At 34.2% G+C, this 20,325-nt stretch overlaps 1 protein-coding gene across 5 annotated transcripts in view; it reads right to left on the reverse strand.

The window, feature by feature from the left end:
- The window catches only part of CEP43 (centrosomal protein 43), a 61,259-nt gene that overhangs the window by 15,463 nt on the left and 25,471 nt on the right, over positions 1 to 20,325 (reverse strand). The window contains exons 6-11 of one of the 5 annotated variants that reach the window (XM_036768796.1): positions 20,031 to 20,114; positions 17,263 to 17,322; positions 4,623 to 4,843; positions 3,098 to 3,181; positions 2,762 to 2,874; positions 741 to 809 (exon numbers count right to left, since the gene is read on the reverse strand). In XM_036768796.1, the coding sequence (XP_036624691.1) occupies positions 741 to 809; positions 2,762 to 2,874; positions 3,098 to 3,181; positions 4,623 to 4,843; positions 17,263 to 17,322; positions 20,031 to 20,114 (631 nt within the window). The remainder of the gene's footprint in view (positions 1 to 740; positions 810 to 2,761; positions 2,875 to 3,097; positions 3,182 to 4,622; positions 4,844 to 17,262; positions 17,323 to 20,030; positions 20,115 to 20,325) is intronic. The other 4 variants (XM_036768798.1, XM_036768797.1, XM_036768799.1 and 1 more) reach the window with 4 other exon arrangements.

The raw sequence follows: 20,325 nt of genomic DNA on the forward strand, positions 1-20,325 counted from the left end.
AATGAAGGAAGATGCTATCCATCTCGAGAAAGGGAGGACAAGTAGAAATATGCATAGTGTCGTTTTACATATATGTAGTGTATATGTGTGTGTTTATAGATATCTATGTTATGTATATATGCCCACATTTAAGTGTTGCCTTCTTTAGAGCGAGGAGAAGGAAGGGGGCGGGGGAAAAAAGTAAAAAGTTCATAGCAGAGAACAAAAGAAAACCTTGAAAGAAGCAAAGAAAAAAAATCAGTGTAGCTTTGAAAACAATGTATAGTATTTATTATATAGGCTTTCCTGAAATGGAAATTTATTGTTTTATAACGACTCCTCTCCTATTTTCTGTGTACGTGAAAATGTTCTTTTTTTCTTTTCCTGTTTTGTATTTAAGTTTAAAATGAAGAAAAGATTTACAAAAACAACAAAAAAGGGTAACCATACTAATGAAATAACAGACCCTTGAGGTACTGCAGTATTTCCCTACTGCAAGTGCTATGCACAAAGTAGTAACTTAAAAAATACTGTAATTCTCTCCATTCAGATACCAGAAAAAATAAATTCAAATTTGACATACAGCCTTTTAAAGGTTACTGACCCTTACACCTATATCAATGTATCCCTAAAGGCAAATTATTAGTGTAATTTGACTAGTGGCAAACTGATGATTATAAATTTCGATTCTATTCTAAAAGATACCATGCCAAAAATAACCTATTAATTTAGCACCATATCAAAACGGAGAATTTAGTTACCTAATCCAAGGGATCCAATTTTATCACTGACCATTTTCAGATCTCTCAAGACTGAGTTTCCCCTTGTATCTGAGAAGAAAAAAAAATTAGTAAATATAATTATTTGTTTGTAATACTACTAGTTACTAGGATGTGATCTTTAAAAATTCTCTTTTAAAAATTACATGGGGCTTGCTTATATAATACAAACATACAGCCATAAAAAAAACAGGCTGAACATCAATAGGGTCTGTTCAATAGTCTGATTATATGGCATTCCTTATCAACAACTAAAATGCTATCAATGAAATGCTTTGTCCTCACTATTCCAACTACATTATCCTCTCCTACAAAACACTGCAGCAATTTTTTATTGGACACAAAACTCACAAGCTAACATTCCAAAAGTTCACTTTACTCTATTTTCTTCCCTCTGTCCTCATTTCTTTCTATAATCTGGCTATCTTATTCCATACTTGCTCACTAGTATGTACATTCTTTATTTCTTAAGGATTTGCCTTCAGTGACCCACTGCCTCCCACCCAATCTACCCTCAGTGTACTAGAGATCACTACTTCCAAATCAGTAAGCTATGATGATAATGAGGATGGGAAAGGGATAGGAGGCTAGCACGTGTGTAGGGTATGACTGGGGGAATGAATGTATGTGGGAACATCTGTAATTTTAATTTATACTTCAAGCTGAATGATATATTATTCTCCCTCACTCTCAAGGAAATATGGTACAGTGAAGAGAAAGTTAACCCTGTAAGCTGGGAAGACCAGAGTTCAAGTCTCACCTCTGACATCAACTAGCAATATAATTTGGGCAAGTTGGGGCAGCTAGGTGGCACAGTGAGTAGAGCACTGGTCCTGGAGTCAGGAGGACCTGAGTTCAAATCCAGCCTCAGATACTTGACACACTAGCTGTGTGACCTTGGGCAAGTCACTTAACCCCAATTGCCCTGCCTTCCTCCCTCAAAAAACAAACAAAACAACTTGGGCAAGTCACAACTCCTCAGTATTCTAGGCTAGCAGTGTCACACTCAAACAGAAACAGATCCCTGAGGGATATGTATTGACTTAGAAAAACACAAATGAATGTTACTGATATTGCAATGTATTTTTATTTATTCAGATAAACATTTCCCAATAACATTTTAATCTGGTTCTGTGTACTAGGGAGTTCTGCTGCCAGACCAGAGTTTGACATTTCCAGGCAACTCTGTAAGACTCAAAGTTACAGAAAAAGTACCAAATGACACTGGCAGAGGGATGTTTCTACATCCATGAGTTGCCTATACCAATGAAATCCCAGGTTTATCCTTCTAATCCTATTCTTTCTTAGTACATACTGAGTCTATCTATAAAGTATCATGCATTCTCAATATACACATGTCTTTTCTTTACATGAAGAATATATTAATGCACTCTCAGTAGAGTCTTGGACCCACATAGTAGCTGTGTAACCATGGACAACACAATTTTTGTCTGCCTCAGTGTCCTTGTCTGTCAAATGGGGAACAATAACAGCACCTCTCAGGGTGGTTGTGAAGGTCAAATGAGATAATATTTGAAAAATGCTTTGCAAACTTTAAAGCACTTTACGAATGATAACTATTAATAATCTTCCTATAGTGATGAGTAGCTAAGATTATATAGACTTCATAAACCCTGAAATAGCACTGAAATCTAAACCTAACAAAGACTAAATCACAATGGAAAAAACAGAAAAAATAAGAGCTCCAAATAATAACAATAATTTATAGTATTTTTAAAGTCTTCGGACAACCTTACAAACATTACCTCATTTAACCTTCACAACATGCCAGTGAGACAAGCAATGAGAATGTTTTCATCCATGTATTACAAATGAGGAGACTGACATTCAGAGTTTACTTCACCTGCTCATGGACACATTGTCAGAGATAGGATACAAACCCAGATCTTTTGACTCTAAATCTAGCACTCCTTCCCTTGTCAAACCAAACCAAAGTCACATTATAGGAGTTTGTGGGATTTAGTAACTTTTAGGGTACTTACTTTCAGATTCTTTTAGTAAATGTGTTCCAGTCAGGGAGCTAAGTCCACTTTTTAACGGTGGTGCATCAGAAAGTGATGCAAGGCTTCCTACTTGCTTGCTTGATTCACTTTTCCTAATTAGACAAATATATAACTTGTAGTTTATAACATAGTCTTTCTTTCACCATTTGTAACCTAAGCTACTCAAATCATGTTTATATGCAGAAAATATAGAAACTTTACTATACAAATCACAGACTCAAAAGCTTTTGGTACGCCTACTAGAAAAATTGGAAGAAGGAAACAACAATCACAAATTCATGCACCAAGATATTTAATAAGAAATTACCTCCTCACCTCTTTTTAGAGTTTTGTTTGACATCTGTTATATCAAACAAATCTTCTATGTCATCTTCAGTGTCACTGTTTTTATCAGAAGCCCTTTTTCACCCCACATTAAGAAATGGCAGGCAGGAGAAAAAGATTTACATAAGAATAAGTATTCCTACTGGCAAATTGCTAACAGAATAAACTAAGTAGTACTGTCTGAAAAACTAACAACTAACAATCAAGAGATACTGAAGAATGAATTAAACATGGGTAAAGTGGTATGATATATTTTTCTCCAATTCATTAGAATTTTGTTTTTTTAGAACTCTGTTTTGCTTCTCAGTGTCTATGTATCTTTTTCCTGTGGTGTTGTACTACATAAAAAGGTCAGTGAAAAACAAGTGTCTTGCCCACTGGATATATTATAACCTTTATACCTACCTAAAAGCCAAACATTAAGCAAAAAAAGAAAAACATTTCTTTACACTACTAGAAAGCTCAAGTGGTTGTCATCATGCCCCCGAGTCTAGACAAGGAAAACAATTCAAGATATAGATATATATTTTTATCTATTGTTCCTTACATGCTGTAATATCTATAAAGAAGTGAATGGAGTATAAGAGTTCAGCCTTTTTTTCAACTTCAATTTTACCAATTTCTAATGAAGTACTAAAAAAAAAAAAGAAATTATGCTTTCAAAACGAAAATGTGTCATGCCGATACAACGTATGAAAAATATTATGTAAAGTAGTAAGCAATCTGGGGGAAAAAATAGTCACATGGCCAGGTTGGAGGGCTCCCATTTCTCATGGCCTGTTAGGAACAGTTATTTTATTGCTTACTGTTAGCATAACAAAGGTGACAATATAAGTCACTCTAATACAAACAAAATTTTTAGCACTGGTATGGCGAATGAGAAAGGATAACATCCTTTTTACCCATTCTCCTCAGCTAGGGAGTAATGGTATGATGATAGTATACCCACTCCTCTGCATAGTCTCAAAAGGTTAGAGTGTGTGAAAAGTACTAAACAACCTGAGACCACACACATGCTGGGCTGCCAACTCCTGATCTACACTCACTAAGGCCTGAAAATGTTAGCATTGTCCCTCAGTACTGATTTAAAATGTACAAAAAGGCATGAAAAAGTAATGGTTAAAATCTTGGTACCAAAATAGATGTGGGAGGTGTGTTCAGTCAGTAACACTCTTACAGGAGTAATATTTATTATACACCAGTCTGTTCCGTGACCAGCGGGTACCAGCTATTGGGCTATAACTAGTAAGAATGAAAGGGTAAAGGAGAGTTATGGAACATATGAAAACTGAGAAATTACGCTGAAGAGCAAAGTATATTCTTGATTTCATATTAATGTAAAAATTTAAGTTCTATAAGTAGACATTTTACCTACATTAAAGTTATTTTCTAAATGCCTAAGATTTACAAGTTAATCTACAAACCTGAAAATAGTTAAGGAATTTCCTTAAACTACAAAACTAAGCATTTAAAAGGCATACTTTGAAATCACCAAGAAATATGGTAATTTACTCACCAACCATAACTTTTTTCTGGCTTAGGAATGGGATCATCAAAGAAGGAATCTCCATCCATGTCATCTTCATGGGAACATCGACCTGCTTTGTCTTTGCCATCCAAAGCTCTATTATTTAAGGAAGAACCAAATTTTGTTTCACTGGCTAAGAGATGAAGACTTTTGGTCTTTATTTCGGATGAGGAGATACTTGTATCAGACTGATTTGTTTCAGTGTCCTTCTAAAAAGAAGAAAAAAAACGCCATTCACACACATCTTCCTCCTGAGTAAAATCAAGCATTTTCAGATATTTTAAATTCAGTTAAGATTACAAATATCTAACTTTCCATTTACCCAGTATATATAACATGTGCTTAATAAATATTTATTTGAACGAACAGCAAGCAAAGCACTGAACAGGATTTAAAAATATTTACTCTCTCTCTCCTTGCTTCTAGATAGGACTGCTTATAATAATACAGAACAAAAAGACTCAAATATTTGCAAGATTTGCAGGGAAAGAAGTACAACATAACTTTTTTTACACATATAAATAACACAATATATACACACAAATACACACACACACACACAGATACAATGTTATATTTTGTGACTCCATCTTAAAACATCCTAAGTAGGTTTTTACTTCTACTTAGAAAAGATTAAATGGAATCAATCATAAACACAGAAAAAGAAAGCTTCTCCACTTTAATGATGACAAAAGAACTCTTCATAAGCATAAATAGTGGTTTTCATCCAATATCTAAGTACACATACAGAGAATCCCAAAAGTCTTTGGTGCAGTTTCAAGCTCTGAAGCTTCAAAAGTTTGAAATTGCACTAAAGACTTCTGGGATACCCTGTATAGCATACCACTGAGGATAAAGGGGTTCCATTTGTTCCACCACCTTGCTATTAAAACTGATTAACATTATGGGGAAAAAACCCAAAAAACTTAATATCCTAGCTAGGATAATTTTATGGCTGGCACAAAACATCAGTAGACTAATAAAGTATAGTACTAATGCTACGGAGTGTGTTTTCAATTATTTAAAGCCCTAATTACAGACAGCCTTAATTTTCCTAGTCATGGATAATATTCCTTTATGCCCTTTCCCTATTTTAGTTTGGAGAAAGCAGTATACTGTAGTGGCGAAAACACTGAACTGGCAGTTCAGGAAGCCTGGGTTCTAATTCCCATTCTGCCACTAACCAATTTTGACCTTAGACAATACCTAAATTCTTATGTCATTAACTTCATTATCTATAAAAAGAAGGAGCTAGACTAGATAACCTTTAGATTCCATACGAACACTAAGATTTATGTTGATTTGGAAATATCTGGATTTTGACACATTATACAGTACCATTAAGGCAACAAAATGAAAAGGATACTTATATATCTTTGCATCAACTGTGTCTTCTCCAACAGGTTATAAATTACTTGAGCTAAGAGAATTTATAGTCTGAGATGTCAGGACTTTGTACAGAAAGAACTCAGTGAATTATCAACATATGTAAAAAATAAAACCAGATATGATAAAACATAGAATGAATAAAACCCAATGAAAGGTTGTTTTTCCACAAAATGTTTTCAAAAAAATTAAAGCTCATTTTATAACATCTTTCTTTACAACACACAAATGGCACTGAAAAAGAAGTATTACCATACTTCTGAAGAGAAATTCATGTCAAGTTACTATTTTTAATACTAGAAGAGTGCATGCTTCCTCAACAACCTTTATAAGAGTCGGATATGTAAGACTTTTTTTTATGAAGTTGAAAGTGAATCTTTCAAATCAAACTTAAAATCTTTGCAAAATTTAAACCGTAAAGAATATTAGTTTTATGAAACAATCCAACTGTACAGCTAATGAGGGGACAGATTATTGGAAACAGAAGATCTCACAGCAACATGATAAAAAATTAAAAGGAAAAGAGCAAAGTTATTGATGTGAAGAAATGGTAAAAATCCAAATCCCCCTCCTCAAATTCCTTTGGTTAAAATCTATGCAAAAGAGAAAGTAAATGATGTGAAGTTAATACTTAGCAAGAAGCCAGAAGTTTTTGTTTCAGAGCGAAGAAAGAGGATGTGGTAAATGGGTAGCATTGGCAATATTTTAGTAATGGGATAAAAAAATAAAATCTAACAATATTGCAGAAACAACTTATTTTGCATTAAAATACATACAAAATGTTTTTAATGGCATTCTATCATCAAATCGACTTTAATCTTCCAAGATTCTCAATCTTGTCCACATGAAAAGAAAACAATTATTTCCCATTCTTTGGTCCACAAACTCAGATTATAAACATACAATTTGTTGTACTGGAATAATATTTTAATAAATAGCATTCTCTTGGGCTGAAAAAAAAGTAATTCCTCCAAAATTGCTATGATTTATCATTAACATAATTTTTTATCGTAGTTATGTAAATATTCCATATAAAGATACACCAAATTCAACTATAAAAATGAGTAGTTAAAAACATGCATACAGAACTTAATATACCGAAATGTGTACAGTACATTTCAAAGGAGCCATGTTGATATCTCAATACTTTGATGGATCTGTGATCACATGCAATTCATTCATTCTATTCAACAATATGTTAGTAGAGTGAAAAGAACACTAGAGCATATACACAGAAGTGCATATAAAATATATATATAAATTAAGTACATGGCAAATACAAAGTATTATGAGGGTAGGAAAAACATTAAAGGCTAGGGGGATCAGGAAAGGCTTCATGTATAAGGTGGTCTATAAAATGACCTTTGAAGGTACAGATTCTAAAAGGTGAAGGAGAGGATGAAATGCATTCTAATCCTGGAGGACAGCCTGTGCAAAAGCAGAAACAGACAATAAAATATTGCCTGTGAGAAAGATAAAATAGGCCACTCTGGCTGAAACAAGGTATGTGAACAGGAATAACGTTAAATGTCTTAAAAGGTAGGCTAGCGATGGATTATGAAGGCTTCTGAGGAACAAAAAAAAAATTTGAATGAGATCCTAGTGGTGAATAAGGAGTGACACTGTCAGAACTGTGCTTTAGTATGAATATCAGTTTGTTAGTTGTATGGGAGAGGATAGATTGGAGAAGAGAGAAACAATTAGGAGCAACAGTCCAACACAGAGGTAAGTAGGGGAAATCCTTAACTAGGTTAGTAATTGTAGAAAGGTAAACCTATCAGAGAGGTAGAATTTTAAAACTTGGAAAGTGATTAAATGTGGATCTCAAGAAGAGTAAATAATATAAGACAGGAAATTCTTAACCTGGGGTCTATATACAGATTTCAAGGGGTCCCTGACCTTAGATAGGGGGAAAAACCATTTATATTCTAATATAATTAGTTTTCTTTGTAATACTAGGCAGCTGGTGGCCCAGCAGATAGAGCACTAGGACTGAAGTCAGGAAGACCTGAGTTCAAATCTAGACTCAGATACTTACTGGCTGAGTAAATCTGGGCAAGTTATTCAACTTCTGTTTGCCTCAGTTTCCTCAACTGTAAAATGAGGATATTAACAGAAGGGTTGTCATGAGGATCAAATGGGATATTGGTGAAAGTGCTTAAACAGAGTGACTAGCATATAGTAGGCACTATATGTATAAATGCTTATTGCTGATTAATTTTGTGCATTTAAAAACACTCTGAGAAACAGTCCACAAACTTCAGACTGCTGAAAGGGTCTATGACACAAAAAAAATTACGAACAAGTGGTATAGGCTCACACCAGGGTAGCAGACCAGAATGAATGGAACGATGGTGGTACCCACCATCAATATACATAAAGTTAAAAAGAGAGGTGGGTTTTGGAGAGAAGATAATGAGTTCCATTAGGAACATGTTGAGTTTAAGATCCTTATGAGAGCACCAAAGATGTCCAGCAGGCAGTTGCTGAAGTGAGACTGGAGCTTAAGATGAAAAGGAGGGCTGGATAGATATAGATTTGAGGAATCATCTGAGCAGAGTTGATAAATGGACTAACAGGAACTGATAAAATCATGAAGTGAGAGCACCAAAAGTGGAAAAAGGTCCACATTCCCAAACTGTCCTTTTTAAATTTCTCTCTTCAGTCTATCTCCTCATTTAAGAAGCATTATCTTCTGCATGGAGACACCTTTCCAGATTCCCCCAAATATGATATTGCCCTCCCCCTCCAAACTACCCTGCATCTAACTATTTTGTACATACTTGAATTTATTCATTTCATATATATGCTGTATGAATTTATAAATGTATGTGCTGTCTTTCCCATTAGAATATAATTTCCTTGCTAGTAGAAATTGTTTTATTCTTTATACTCCTATCTCCAGCTCTAGCACAGCACCCAACATATAATTGGTGTTTAATAAAATGTTTGTTGATTGAGAATACTGTTAAGAAAACCCAGAGGAGAGAGAGCATCCAGGAGAAGAGCATCACATTATGCAGAAAGGTAAAGAAGGATCAGAGGACTAAGAAGAGGGCACAGGATTTACTGTAAAAAAAAGATTTCCAGTAACCTCAGAAATCAGTTTGGGCTCACTAGTAAGATCAGCAGTCAGACTGTAAAGGGTTAAGTGAAGGCATCATAGAGGTAACATAAACAGCTTTTTCTAGGAGTTCAAAGCAACCCCCTGTTGATTGTTAGCTTTTGGTGATATATATTTGTTAGACTCAACCAAGTTCATAAAAAACACTTAGCCATACAAGCATTTCCATTAAAGTTTTCTTAAAATGCATTTGTTCCATTTATTTCTAAGCTGGATATCAGTTAAACTTTTTTTGTGAAATGGACAAGATGCATAAAGTGATAGTTTGAGGGGAGAGTAGTCAAGTATAAATTTTTTTAAAGGCTGGAGAACTGGGCAAGTTTTCAGGTAAAAGATAAGGAGTCAGTGAATAAAAATTATATATCAAGATTAGAAAGATGGCAATGATGAACATAGGTGAAAGCTCCCAAAGGAGATGGGAGGAGATGAGAGCAAAGACACAAGGAAGAGGATTGGCATTGGCAAGGAGAAAACCCACATCTTAATTAACTATAGCATGATTTTAAAGAAAAGAATGTTAGGCCAGAATAATGATGATGCAAAGGAAAAGAGATTATGGTCACTGAGAAATTTCGAAATTTTAGGTGGCAGAGATGAAACAAGTGTGAGTGATGATGAAAACAATGATACAACCATATAGTGTTCACCGCGGTGAAGATGGAGGTTATAGGAGGTAGATAACTCTCTCCCAATGATGACAACTGCAACCCATCCAAGCCTGCACAGTCTGTGTGCCTCTTGTCCATACCCTCCTCGAAATCAGGGCTTCTTAAACTTTTTCCCCATGCCAGGTCTCGACCCCCACTTTAAGAAGCGCTGCTAAATCCTCAAAAACAATGTGCTCTACTTAATGTGCTGGGAAGCTTTCCCTGAGATCCCTTGACTTCACATGGACACCAAAAGAGAACAAAGGCTGTTTATGGGTTAGCTCTTACTCTTCCTAAGATGCCACCTCATCCTTTACAGTTTCTCCCATGTAATTCTTCATTGGCAATATGTTGCAGCCTTCTCACACCCATCACTGTCCTTTGGGTGCTCCTGAACTTTAATTCTTAAGAGGCTGTGGTACTGTATGATTCAGCATAAAACACTGCTATCCTGTTAATAAAAACTATACTTACTCCAGTGAAGTTTAAGCTGCTAAAAATGTTTTTGGAACTGCCTTTAAGACAAATTTAAAGGCTCCATGAGCAAAACACTCTCAACGCCTTAAAGTAATACCTAGTTTTCAACTAAAAATGGAACTATCCACCTCAATCACTCACCAGCCTTAGCCACCAATAATTTCTGGTTATTTCCAAAAAACTGAATCCATCCCCAAAGAATGAAGATTTATTCCTAATGACAGCGTAATCAAAAGATTATTCCATGGAGCTCAAAAGGCAATTCCATGGGCAGAGTTCTAAAAATATTTAGAAGAATGTCATCCCACTGGAATAAATGTATTCTTACCAAGATAACTAATTTGAAATGATGACCACCCATTTGAATCAGTAATTTACAGTATTATTTTTTAAAAAATCAATTACAGTATTTGAATGATCCCCCAAATCTCTTCTGTCTTTAACAATTTATGAATCTACTTTAGTCCCACTCCTCATACACCAAAAATTGCCAATCTTTTAAATAATCTAAATATAATACACAAAACAAAAATATATTAAATATATTTTAATATTTCTTTAATGAAGCTGACACTTGACATAGTTTAAGATTCTGTAGGGCATCAGGGTCATCATTCTGATTTTATCTATTTTATCCAATCTCTCCCTTGCACTCCTAAAAGCGATGTAGTATCATGGTGTGGTGATGACCCAGGGTTCTTGAAGGTTACGGCAACAGAGCACAAGCTCTGACAGAACCACCATAATTTGAAAAGGCTTTAACTATAGGTCTGCCAAAATACATTTATGACCATTATCCATTAAGTTGTGGAAGGACTTGTCAGGGGAGAGAATGCCTACACCGGAGAAAAAAACAAACACATTCTTGAAATACTGGAAGAAAATAATAGTACTGACATAAAGTTTAAAGCAAGTAGGCTAGATCCATACTGACTTTATGTTATATTCCTTAGAAACTGTTTTTTACTCCAAAAGACTCATAACGGAAAAAGATATCCACGTCCAGAGAAATTATTATGGAGTCTGAATGCAGACTAAAGCAAACTATTTGTTCTTTTTTTCTTTTTCTTCTTTTTTGGTTTTGTTTCTTCTTTCTCATGGTTCATTCCACTAGTTATAATTCCTCTTTACAACTTGACTATTGTGTAAAAGAAACCAAGCTGTTTTTTAGAATAAACGGAGATTTGCTTATTTGTCATTTACTCTCATCAAAGCAGTGAGAAAGGAAAAACTTCCCTTTTGGGGGGCAGGGAAGGAAGGGATAGATTCCCAACTGTTTGGGAATCACAGTGATATTTCAGGATAAATTATTTCATTACACTGATAGGTTTTAACCAGTAATTGATTATTATGGATATTAGGTTTTACAATAATGCTTTAGAACTTATGCCTTAACACTAAACTTTAGGCAAAATAAAATAATTAGGTATTTCAGTAAATAAACTCCCTCAGAAGAGACCCAAAATAACCTTATTCTGATTATCAAACCATAGTAAATAGTACTTCTTCATCAGTATTCCAAGATTTATTGACATTTACACAAATAATATAATCACTGATTTAACTAACAGTTCCATTAGTAAATTCTGACTGGCACTATCTTAATGGCCATAAGCACTGATAATGTATCTCATTTTTCAGTAGGGAATTTTATTACTGTAGCTAGAATTAGGATTAGCTTAAAATCAGGTAAACCAAGTTTTGTTTTCTAACTGAATTTCTTAATCTGCACTAAAACAAAGGAGTTTCAGATTAAAGAAACAATACTACTGTTACTGAAAATCATGCAGCTTTTATGACATCTTTTTAGATTTTCTCAAACAGAGCAAAAAAAAAAATCAACTTTTTGCGCATCATTTGCAAAGATGTTCTTATTCTTAATCTTCACAAGGCAAACGGTTTCATGGTTTAAGATTTAACTCTCTGAAAGTCATAGGCAAATGTACCTAAAAAACAGTACAAGTGAAAAAAAAATTTTTTTAATGTGAAAATCCACTACCAAAAAGGTGGAAAAAAAAAAACCAATGCTCTCGGGAAACATCTTGTTCTAAATACAAAAATAACCAATAACACCAATTAAAGAAACCCACTTAAATTTTTTTCTTAAACTGAAGGGGGAGAAATCTGATACAAATCAATAATTCATTAACTTTTTTAGAATACTAGGGTGCCACAGAACAATTTCCTCCAAAAGAAACCTCTATGGTCTTTAAGAGGTAATCAAAGTGTTTAATCAAAAGTTAAAGTTATTCAATAAGCTCAAAATATCAATAAATTGCCAATTTTCTCACTGAATGATTATCTAATGGCTGCAACTCTCCAAAAAATTAGGTCCTGCCTATTTCAGATTGCAACTATCAAGAAACTGTATACTTAAGCCCCCCAAAATTCCCCTAGCAAAAACAAGAGGATGTGTCCTTGTTTGTTACATCAAAGAATCTACAGTAAAGAGCTCTGCAAAGTACCATCTGTTATCATTACTGATCAATACATACAATCAATACACGTACAATTCTAATTTGAAACAAACTGTTTCCAAAGTGAACAAAACAGCATTTCCCCAGACATCTGCGCTAGCTCTCTAGCTTTTACCTGTTCTTCATTCACATTCATTACTCTCTTCAATTTGTCCTTACAATTATTCCTTACAATTCTTACAATCAGTAAGTATGTATTTAAGTGCCTACTATGATCCTAGCACTATGTGAAGGTCTGAGGATACAAAGGGAAGTCTCTGCCCTCAAGGAACTTATTCCCTATCCAAGGAGGTTAAAAAAAAAAAAAAAGAGGAGCTCAAGAGAAACCAAAAGGAGGATAAATAGATCTAGGTATCATCTGTATGAAGATAACCAAAACCCATGGGAAATGAGGTCACCAAGAGGGCAAAGAAAAAGGTCAAAGAGTCCCAGGACAGAGTGTTGAAGCAAACCCACAGTTAGAAAGCAGGACATGTGATGATGATTCAAAAAAGGAGAATGAGATGAGGTCGAGGGAGAATAGCATTACAAAAACCAAAGGGGAAGAAGTACAGAAAAGCTGCTGAGGTCAATAAAGATAAGGATTAAGAAAAGTCCATTAGATTTGGCAATTAACAAATCACTAGCTGTAGGAGTCAAAGGCCAATCCTCACTAACAAAAAAAAAAAAACAAAAAAAGAAAAAAACACCCCAAAAGAGAAATTAAGCATCTGAAACAGAGCAGTTACTGCAGAATCCATACATATAAAAAGAAAGAACAATGACAAGGTAAAATCTTTGGGAATTAATACCAGAGAACACTAGTCCTTTAAAAAAAAATCACTCAGTACCCCTGCCACTCAGGCTTCACATTTTTAGCAGGACCTAAGGCCTAGATAGCCCATACTAGCATCCTCTCTTGCGAATTTGAATACTCTCCTGCTACAAAGACTTCGTTAGCAAACCTGGTATCCTTCTCCTCCCCCCTCAGTCTATAACAAGCAGGCAGTAATTGTGTGAGAAGTTAATATGTTGTTCTCTGTCTGCAGTAGCCCCTAGATTAGAGGATATGCCCCCCACCCCACAGACTGCAGAAACTATTCAAAACACATTTCCTGCTCTCTTTTAAACCTATGAAATGTGACAGGTTATGATTCAAACCAAGCAGAAAATTAAAGAAAATCCAAGGTAGGGCAAGGGAAGACTGAGTTATTGCACCAGGCCTGAAGGAAAGGAGACTGAAATCTCCCTGGAGCCAGTCCTATCCCTCTCAGATATCACTTAGGGCAACAACTAGGCCAATGAATGACAAATTCCCAAAGCTGAGATCACTTTGCAGCCTAGCTCTGTCTGGTGAGGTTACTCACCAACAAAGTGAGGAGTTACAAATCAAATGACAGGAAGGGTTGAAACACCAAAGATCTCAAAAAGAAGAAAACTCAATAAAAATCCAGAGTACAAGCAAGTAAATTAAGAGATCTTAAAACTAGAAGAATTAATACAAAATCTGCAAAGAGATTATAAAGATCTCTTAAACAATACAAGACAAAGGAAAATGAAGCAATGAGATAAAACTCTATACAAATACCAAGAGGGTACTTGAAGAATAAATTCCAGTCATTCAAAGAGAAATAAATTAATAGAAGAAATTAAGAATAAAAATATGTCAGAAATTATAGCTCTCAATGCAGTAATAAAATACTCAACAGGTGTTTCAACAATCTGCCTAGCAGCTGCTGGAGGTGGGTGAAAGACCAACACAAGCCCAACAACAACAACGCTGCCAGCATAGGTTCTTTTGATCTGCTTTACTAAGGAAAGCAACGTTAAGGAGTTAACAAGCTTACTTTAATTCAGCAGACAAATACCATTCACTTAGTTCAGGGGAAAAATCCACGACCCTGAACTTCAGAGCAAAATACAAACAAATTACAAATATCAACAAACAGACCAACACCACCATGGCTGTGGGTAAGAGCTCCAAAAAAAAAAGAAAGCCAACCCCTGGTTTTATATCTTTTTCAGGGTCAAGGGTGAGTCACACATGCGACTCACCCACGTGACCTAAAATTGTCACAAAGAGGCAGCTTAAACCCACATGGTCTAAAAGCCTGTGATGTCCCAGACATGTCACTCAAACCCATGTAAATTAGGCCCTCCCCTGAGGCAAGGAGGTCACCAAGGACTCCCAATCTAATCAAGGAAACAAAGGCCAAACTCTTCAAGGGCACTTGGTTGAACTGAGTGCTAAGAGCCCATTTTGATTGCCAACACAACAGGTTAGAAAAAAAAATGACTCAATGGTAGAAAATTTCAACAAAGAAAGTAAAGAGTAATGAACAGATTTGTAATACAAAAAAGTGGAGAAAGTTGACAGAAAAGCAAAAGCTAACAGTTTAAAAGTTATAATGAGCAAGCCCAAGACATGAGAGGACATCTCTCCCTACATTTCTAGAGAGGTGTGGATGTGGAAAACAACATAATTACTTTTTCAACATGTTGGTTAGCTTTGATAAAACTTTTTTTTCCCATCCTTTTAAAAAAATTCTTTATTATAAGGCATGATTTTCTAGGAGGGGATAGGGGATGGATAATGTAGAAAATGTAAAAGATTTCAATAAAAATTTATTTTTTAAAGAGATCATTAATAACTTTGGAGAGAGTAGTTTCAGTTAGGTGATGAATTTATAACATACAATATAAGCCTGGAAAGCTGGGTCAGAACAAGGTTGTGAAAAATTTTAAAGGCTTAACAAAGCAGACTATATGATTCTGAAATGGGTCCTACTCTCTCAACTTTTCCTACTGCATTTCTTATATTTTTACAGACAGCTCAGACACATTTTACGTGTGTGTGTGTGTGTGTGTGTGTGTGTGTGTGTGTGTGTGTGCGTATATATATATATACACACATATGTATATACACACATATACATATATACATATTTATACATATTTATACATGTATACACATATATACATATATACATACACACATAACATATATGTATGTGTGTCTGTGTCTGTGTGTGTATAAATATATATATAGTATATTCAGAAAACAGCAGAAGTGGTAACAAGTATAAAGGTCTAAACAATGACATCACCTATGATTCTAAAGACAGGCAACACTGAGTACCAACTGTGGTTATGGCAGAGGTATAACGTGTACAAAAATGGAATTCAAAAACTGGTGGTCATACTCAAAAATGCTAGAAACTAAATAATAGACGAGAGCCCCAAAGTAGTACGTATCAGTTAACATGCTCAACACTATGCTGGTTAATTTGAAAAAAATCAAGTTTGAATGTCTGTTCAGGTGTTTTATCCATCTTATCCAGAAGCACAGTGATAACGCTAACATGCTTCTTAAGGACATGTCCATAAAATACACTGCCCCAAAAAGGTTTCGGGATTTTTGTTTTTTTGATGTAGGTACATGAAATTCACCTCTTTGTACCAGATTATATTTGTCAACTGATTCCTCTATACTTGTAAAACCAATTTGATTAAAAGACTTGATCCTGGAAAGGATTAGCTTATCCTGAAAGACTTTCTAAATCAGTACAAAAATATTCAGAGTCAACAAGAATGTAGTACAGAGATGACTTTTGCAAAATAAAATAAATACATTTTAAATAATTTAAAAAATCTATTTACAATGCTTTTATACTCCCAATTTTTAAATTAAAACAAAACAAAACAAACCAGATAGCTAAAGTCTTAGTATCTGTGATTTAAGGGGATTAGAGTATAGCAATTAAGTTACTCATTATCTCATCTCTAGTCATATGCTACTCCCTAGTTTACTAATCAGGGGTTTTATAAGTAAATAACATGAAGTATAAAGTGGAACGTGACAGAGAAACTATATAAAACTAAGTTTTAAATTACTGCAACTAAGCAGTAAGTTCTTAAAGAGAAAAAAAATTAAATATATACATACGTATATTTATGTCTATGTAAATATATGCACATGTATATAAACTTTGTTATATGGAATGGCTCTTGGGCAAAAAGAAAAGGATACAGTGAGATATAAGATAGAAAATTAAGAAAATTTTAATTTTTTAAAATTTAATATCCTAAATATCTGTATAACAGAAACTAAATGGTATATATTCACAAGGCTTTATATTCATTTTAAGAAAGAAAAAATTCTAAATCTATATTTACCTGCTAACAAAAACCTAAAACCAGGGATGTTTACAGTTTATCTTTAACCTGTACATTTGTAACTTTTTTTTCAGTAAGAATAGAACTTTAAAATGGTTATGCCAACTAAAATTCATTTTGTTTTATACAAACCATCATTTAAGTTCTTAGGTTCTCTAATTACAAATGACTCTGACTTTTCCAAAAAATAAAAATAAAAAAAAATAAAAAAAATAAAAACACTAAGTCTGTGTTTAAACTCATAATCATAAGCACATCATGATGCCAATGCAAATGTACTACCAGGGACTTTTCAGCATAGGCTGCTTTTCCCTAAAGAATCTAAAAGCACTTGCCAGCCTTTTTGTTCTCATGCATTTTACCTTTTCACCAGACTTCTCCCCGCTTTTCTTCTTTTTACCTTGTCCTTTATACCTTGGTATCTGAGCATGAGAATAAAATGACATCTTTTACCACAAAATATATATCCTTCTAAGTACAATATCAAGAAATAATGGATTGCTCATAAACCACTTACAAAAACTAATGGAAATTTCTAAATAAATGGAAAACTCAACTTAAAAAGTAATTTCTTGTCTCCCTTTCTGTTCACATGGTGGTATAAATCACATTCTTAGCAACTGTTTTCCAATCCAGCAATTGTTGCTTAGCCAGATGTGGATAATATATAACTTCAATTTGTGATGACCCAGAAATAGCCATACTTCTCTTGGGCAATCCAAAAGATAAGCTGGATAGTCGTTATCCTTTTAATTTCAGAAGCAGCATTTAAGATGGTAAATTTTTTGGTTCAAGGAGTCTGATTTGGGGCTCACTTCTGTCTACAGGGAGACCACTCTACCCAAATAATTTCAGAGTATCTGGTTATTTGAATAGCTTAAGGTCAGGGGAACAGACAAAAAAAAGAGAAGGTCATAAAACAACATTCTCAAAGACCAGGCTAGAACTAATTGGAATGAGGGTGGGCTTGAGCTTAAAGTAAATCCCTTAGCCATTAGGGATTTCTAGACTTACTACAGGACTATTAGACTCGTAATGTACATTTAGAAGCCCCTATATTCCAGAGCTAAAGGGTAAATCAGAAGTATATCCTCCTTTTGGAAAACAAAATAGGGGAAGGGAAAACATAATGCTTCTCAGAGTACAGCTTATAGGACAAGACAATTTCCTATGAAAATATTTTTCAGACATATTTCCTAGGTGACTAAAAGAAAAATCCAAATTTTAAGTTCCTTAATTCCTTAAGGCTCAAGAAACAAAAATAAAGAAAAATATATTTCACTTTAATGATATAATAAATTTGGAAGGTTGAAAGACTACATCCTACAAAGTGCTCAGATGCCTCATTTGTAGTATGGAGATGACCTTGAGTCTCAAAGGCTATGCCTATCAAGCATGAGCTTTGCCAAGTCTTAACCAAGCTGAACAGGTTTGCAAAAGAGCTGACCCAGTGAGAGACTACAGGTCTATTATTCAAGGACCAGCCCAGCTAAGTTTGGAGAGGCTCACTAAGTTGGCTGCAAGATGATGGCTTCTGTGGTCACAGCAACCCTCAAAAGATCATCTACCAAGTAGCAGAAAGGTTGCAATCCGCATTTGAGGAAGGATAGCCCTTACAGATGATATCACAGACCCTTAAAATACTGAAGTAAAAGGGAGATTTATACTTGGGATTCTGGTTCTCTAAAGTAAAATAGTTATTAAAAAGTTATACTACAAGTGCCCATATAAATTTAAGAGCAGAGATACTTCAATAGCTCTGTGACCATCTCTAAACTAAAATATTATTTCTATATAGAAGGAAACTGACCTTTTACATAGAAGACACCTGATTTGAGGACATAATTTTAAAAACAGGTTGAATATTTATTAAATTGAATCTATGTGTTTCACTTCCACTATAATATATTATAAATATTTTGATTAATATGAAAAATCAAGTTTAAAGAAAGGTCCAGTACGTAAGAAATCTAACAAAGAGAATCTCTCATCCTGGTATTTCCTGCCTCACTGGTATAGAAAACTACAAATAAAACAGAGTGGTTTTTTTGCCTATTTAGAAATAAAATTATTTCAAGATTTCCATTATCCCTACCTCAAAATTAAAAAAAAAAAGCCACTAAACTAACAATTCACCCCAAAGTAATTTTTTTTCCTTCCAAATTTCTATGCATGGAATAGTCAAGCAATGACTACTTCCATCTGATTGATAAGCTACATATTTAGAAACTCTTTACAAAAAACAGCTGAAAAGAAAATAGTGAAATACACACAAAGAAGAAAGTACATACAAATTATCATGGATAGGTTGTGATACTACATCCCTTTACTATAGCTGAAAATCTAACTACTATGAAGAATCAAGTCACACAATGATCCATAACCCTAACAGGTGCTGCCCTGAATTTAAACTATAGTGTTAGCCCAATTTTTCCTTCTATTAACAAAAAACATTTTAACCCATGGATGCAGTAGGAAAAACAATGGCTCTAGGTTCTGGGTAAAAATTCAGCTTCTGACACTGATTGTGAGACCTTGAGAAAATCACTTAGTCTCCCTAAATTTATCTTTTTAAGTACAACATAAAAAATACAGGAGAATGTAACCAGAAAACACAGACAAGCAATGATTTTAAAAGCAAAATGCAAAGCAAGCCTCAACAAGACAACAAATCAAATTTTCCTCTTGAGTTCCAAATCTGACCATCTCTCTAAAGAAAGCTGAAAGAAACACAAGCTAGCAGTATTTAATTTAACAACACTGCATTCTAAAGTCAGACTATTATTCCCAGGCAGAATCTTCAAGATAAAAACCATGTAAAATTTCCTTTCAACTTGAAGGAAAAAAATAGCACCAGATGAAAACATACAAATACTTAAGAAATCTAGCTGTAACTATCACAACAAATTCACATTCGTGAAGCAGGATTTAAAGCACTATTGACAAATCACAGAAACAGACACAAGATGCCTTCATAACTGATAAAGGAAAAATGGACTTTTCCAGCCAACTACAGAACACAGCTGTATCTGACAATATCATTTCAAAAAAAATAAAATATCAAAAGCAGTTTTTGCATGTTTTCTTAATCCCAGAAATGCTTTTCATTTTGGCAATGTAAATGACTTACCTTACTTGGTACTGTATGAGAGTTTGTCATCTTTCCTTCTGGGGATTTTGGTGGAGAATGTATATCAGATAGATCCAGTACTCCCTAAATATAAACATGCCATTTAAAACATTTCACGTTTTACGAAAATAAAAGCATACTTAGAAGTTGTACTTTGAACAGTTTTAGTATATTTAAAACTAAAGAGACAATCTTGACATTTGAATTAATTCTGATGCAAATATTCTTATTCATTTCCTCTCTAATAGCAACAAAAAGGCTTTAACTTTGATGTTGTTAATCACCTCTTATAAAT

Source organism: Trichosurus vulpecula, chromosome 7 (genome assembly GCF_011100635.1).
Source record: "Trichosurus vulpecula isolate mTriVul1 chromosome 7, mTriVul1.pri, whole genome shotgun sequence".
Lineage (NCBI taxonomy): Eukaryota > Metazoa > Chordata > Mammalia > Diprotodontia > Phalangeridae > Trichosurus > Trichosurus vulpecula.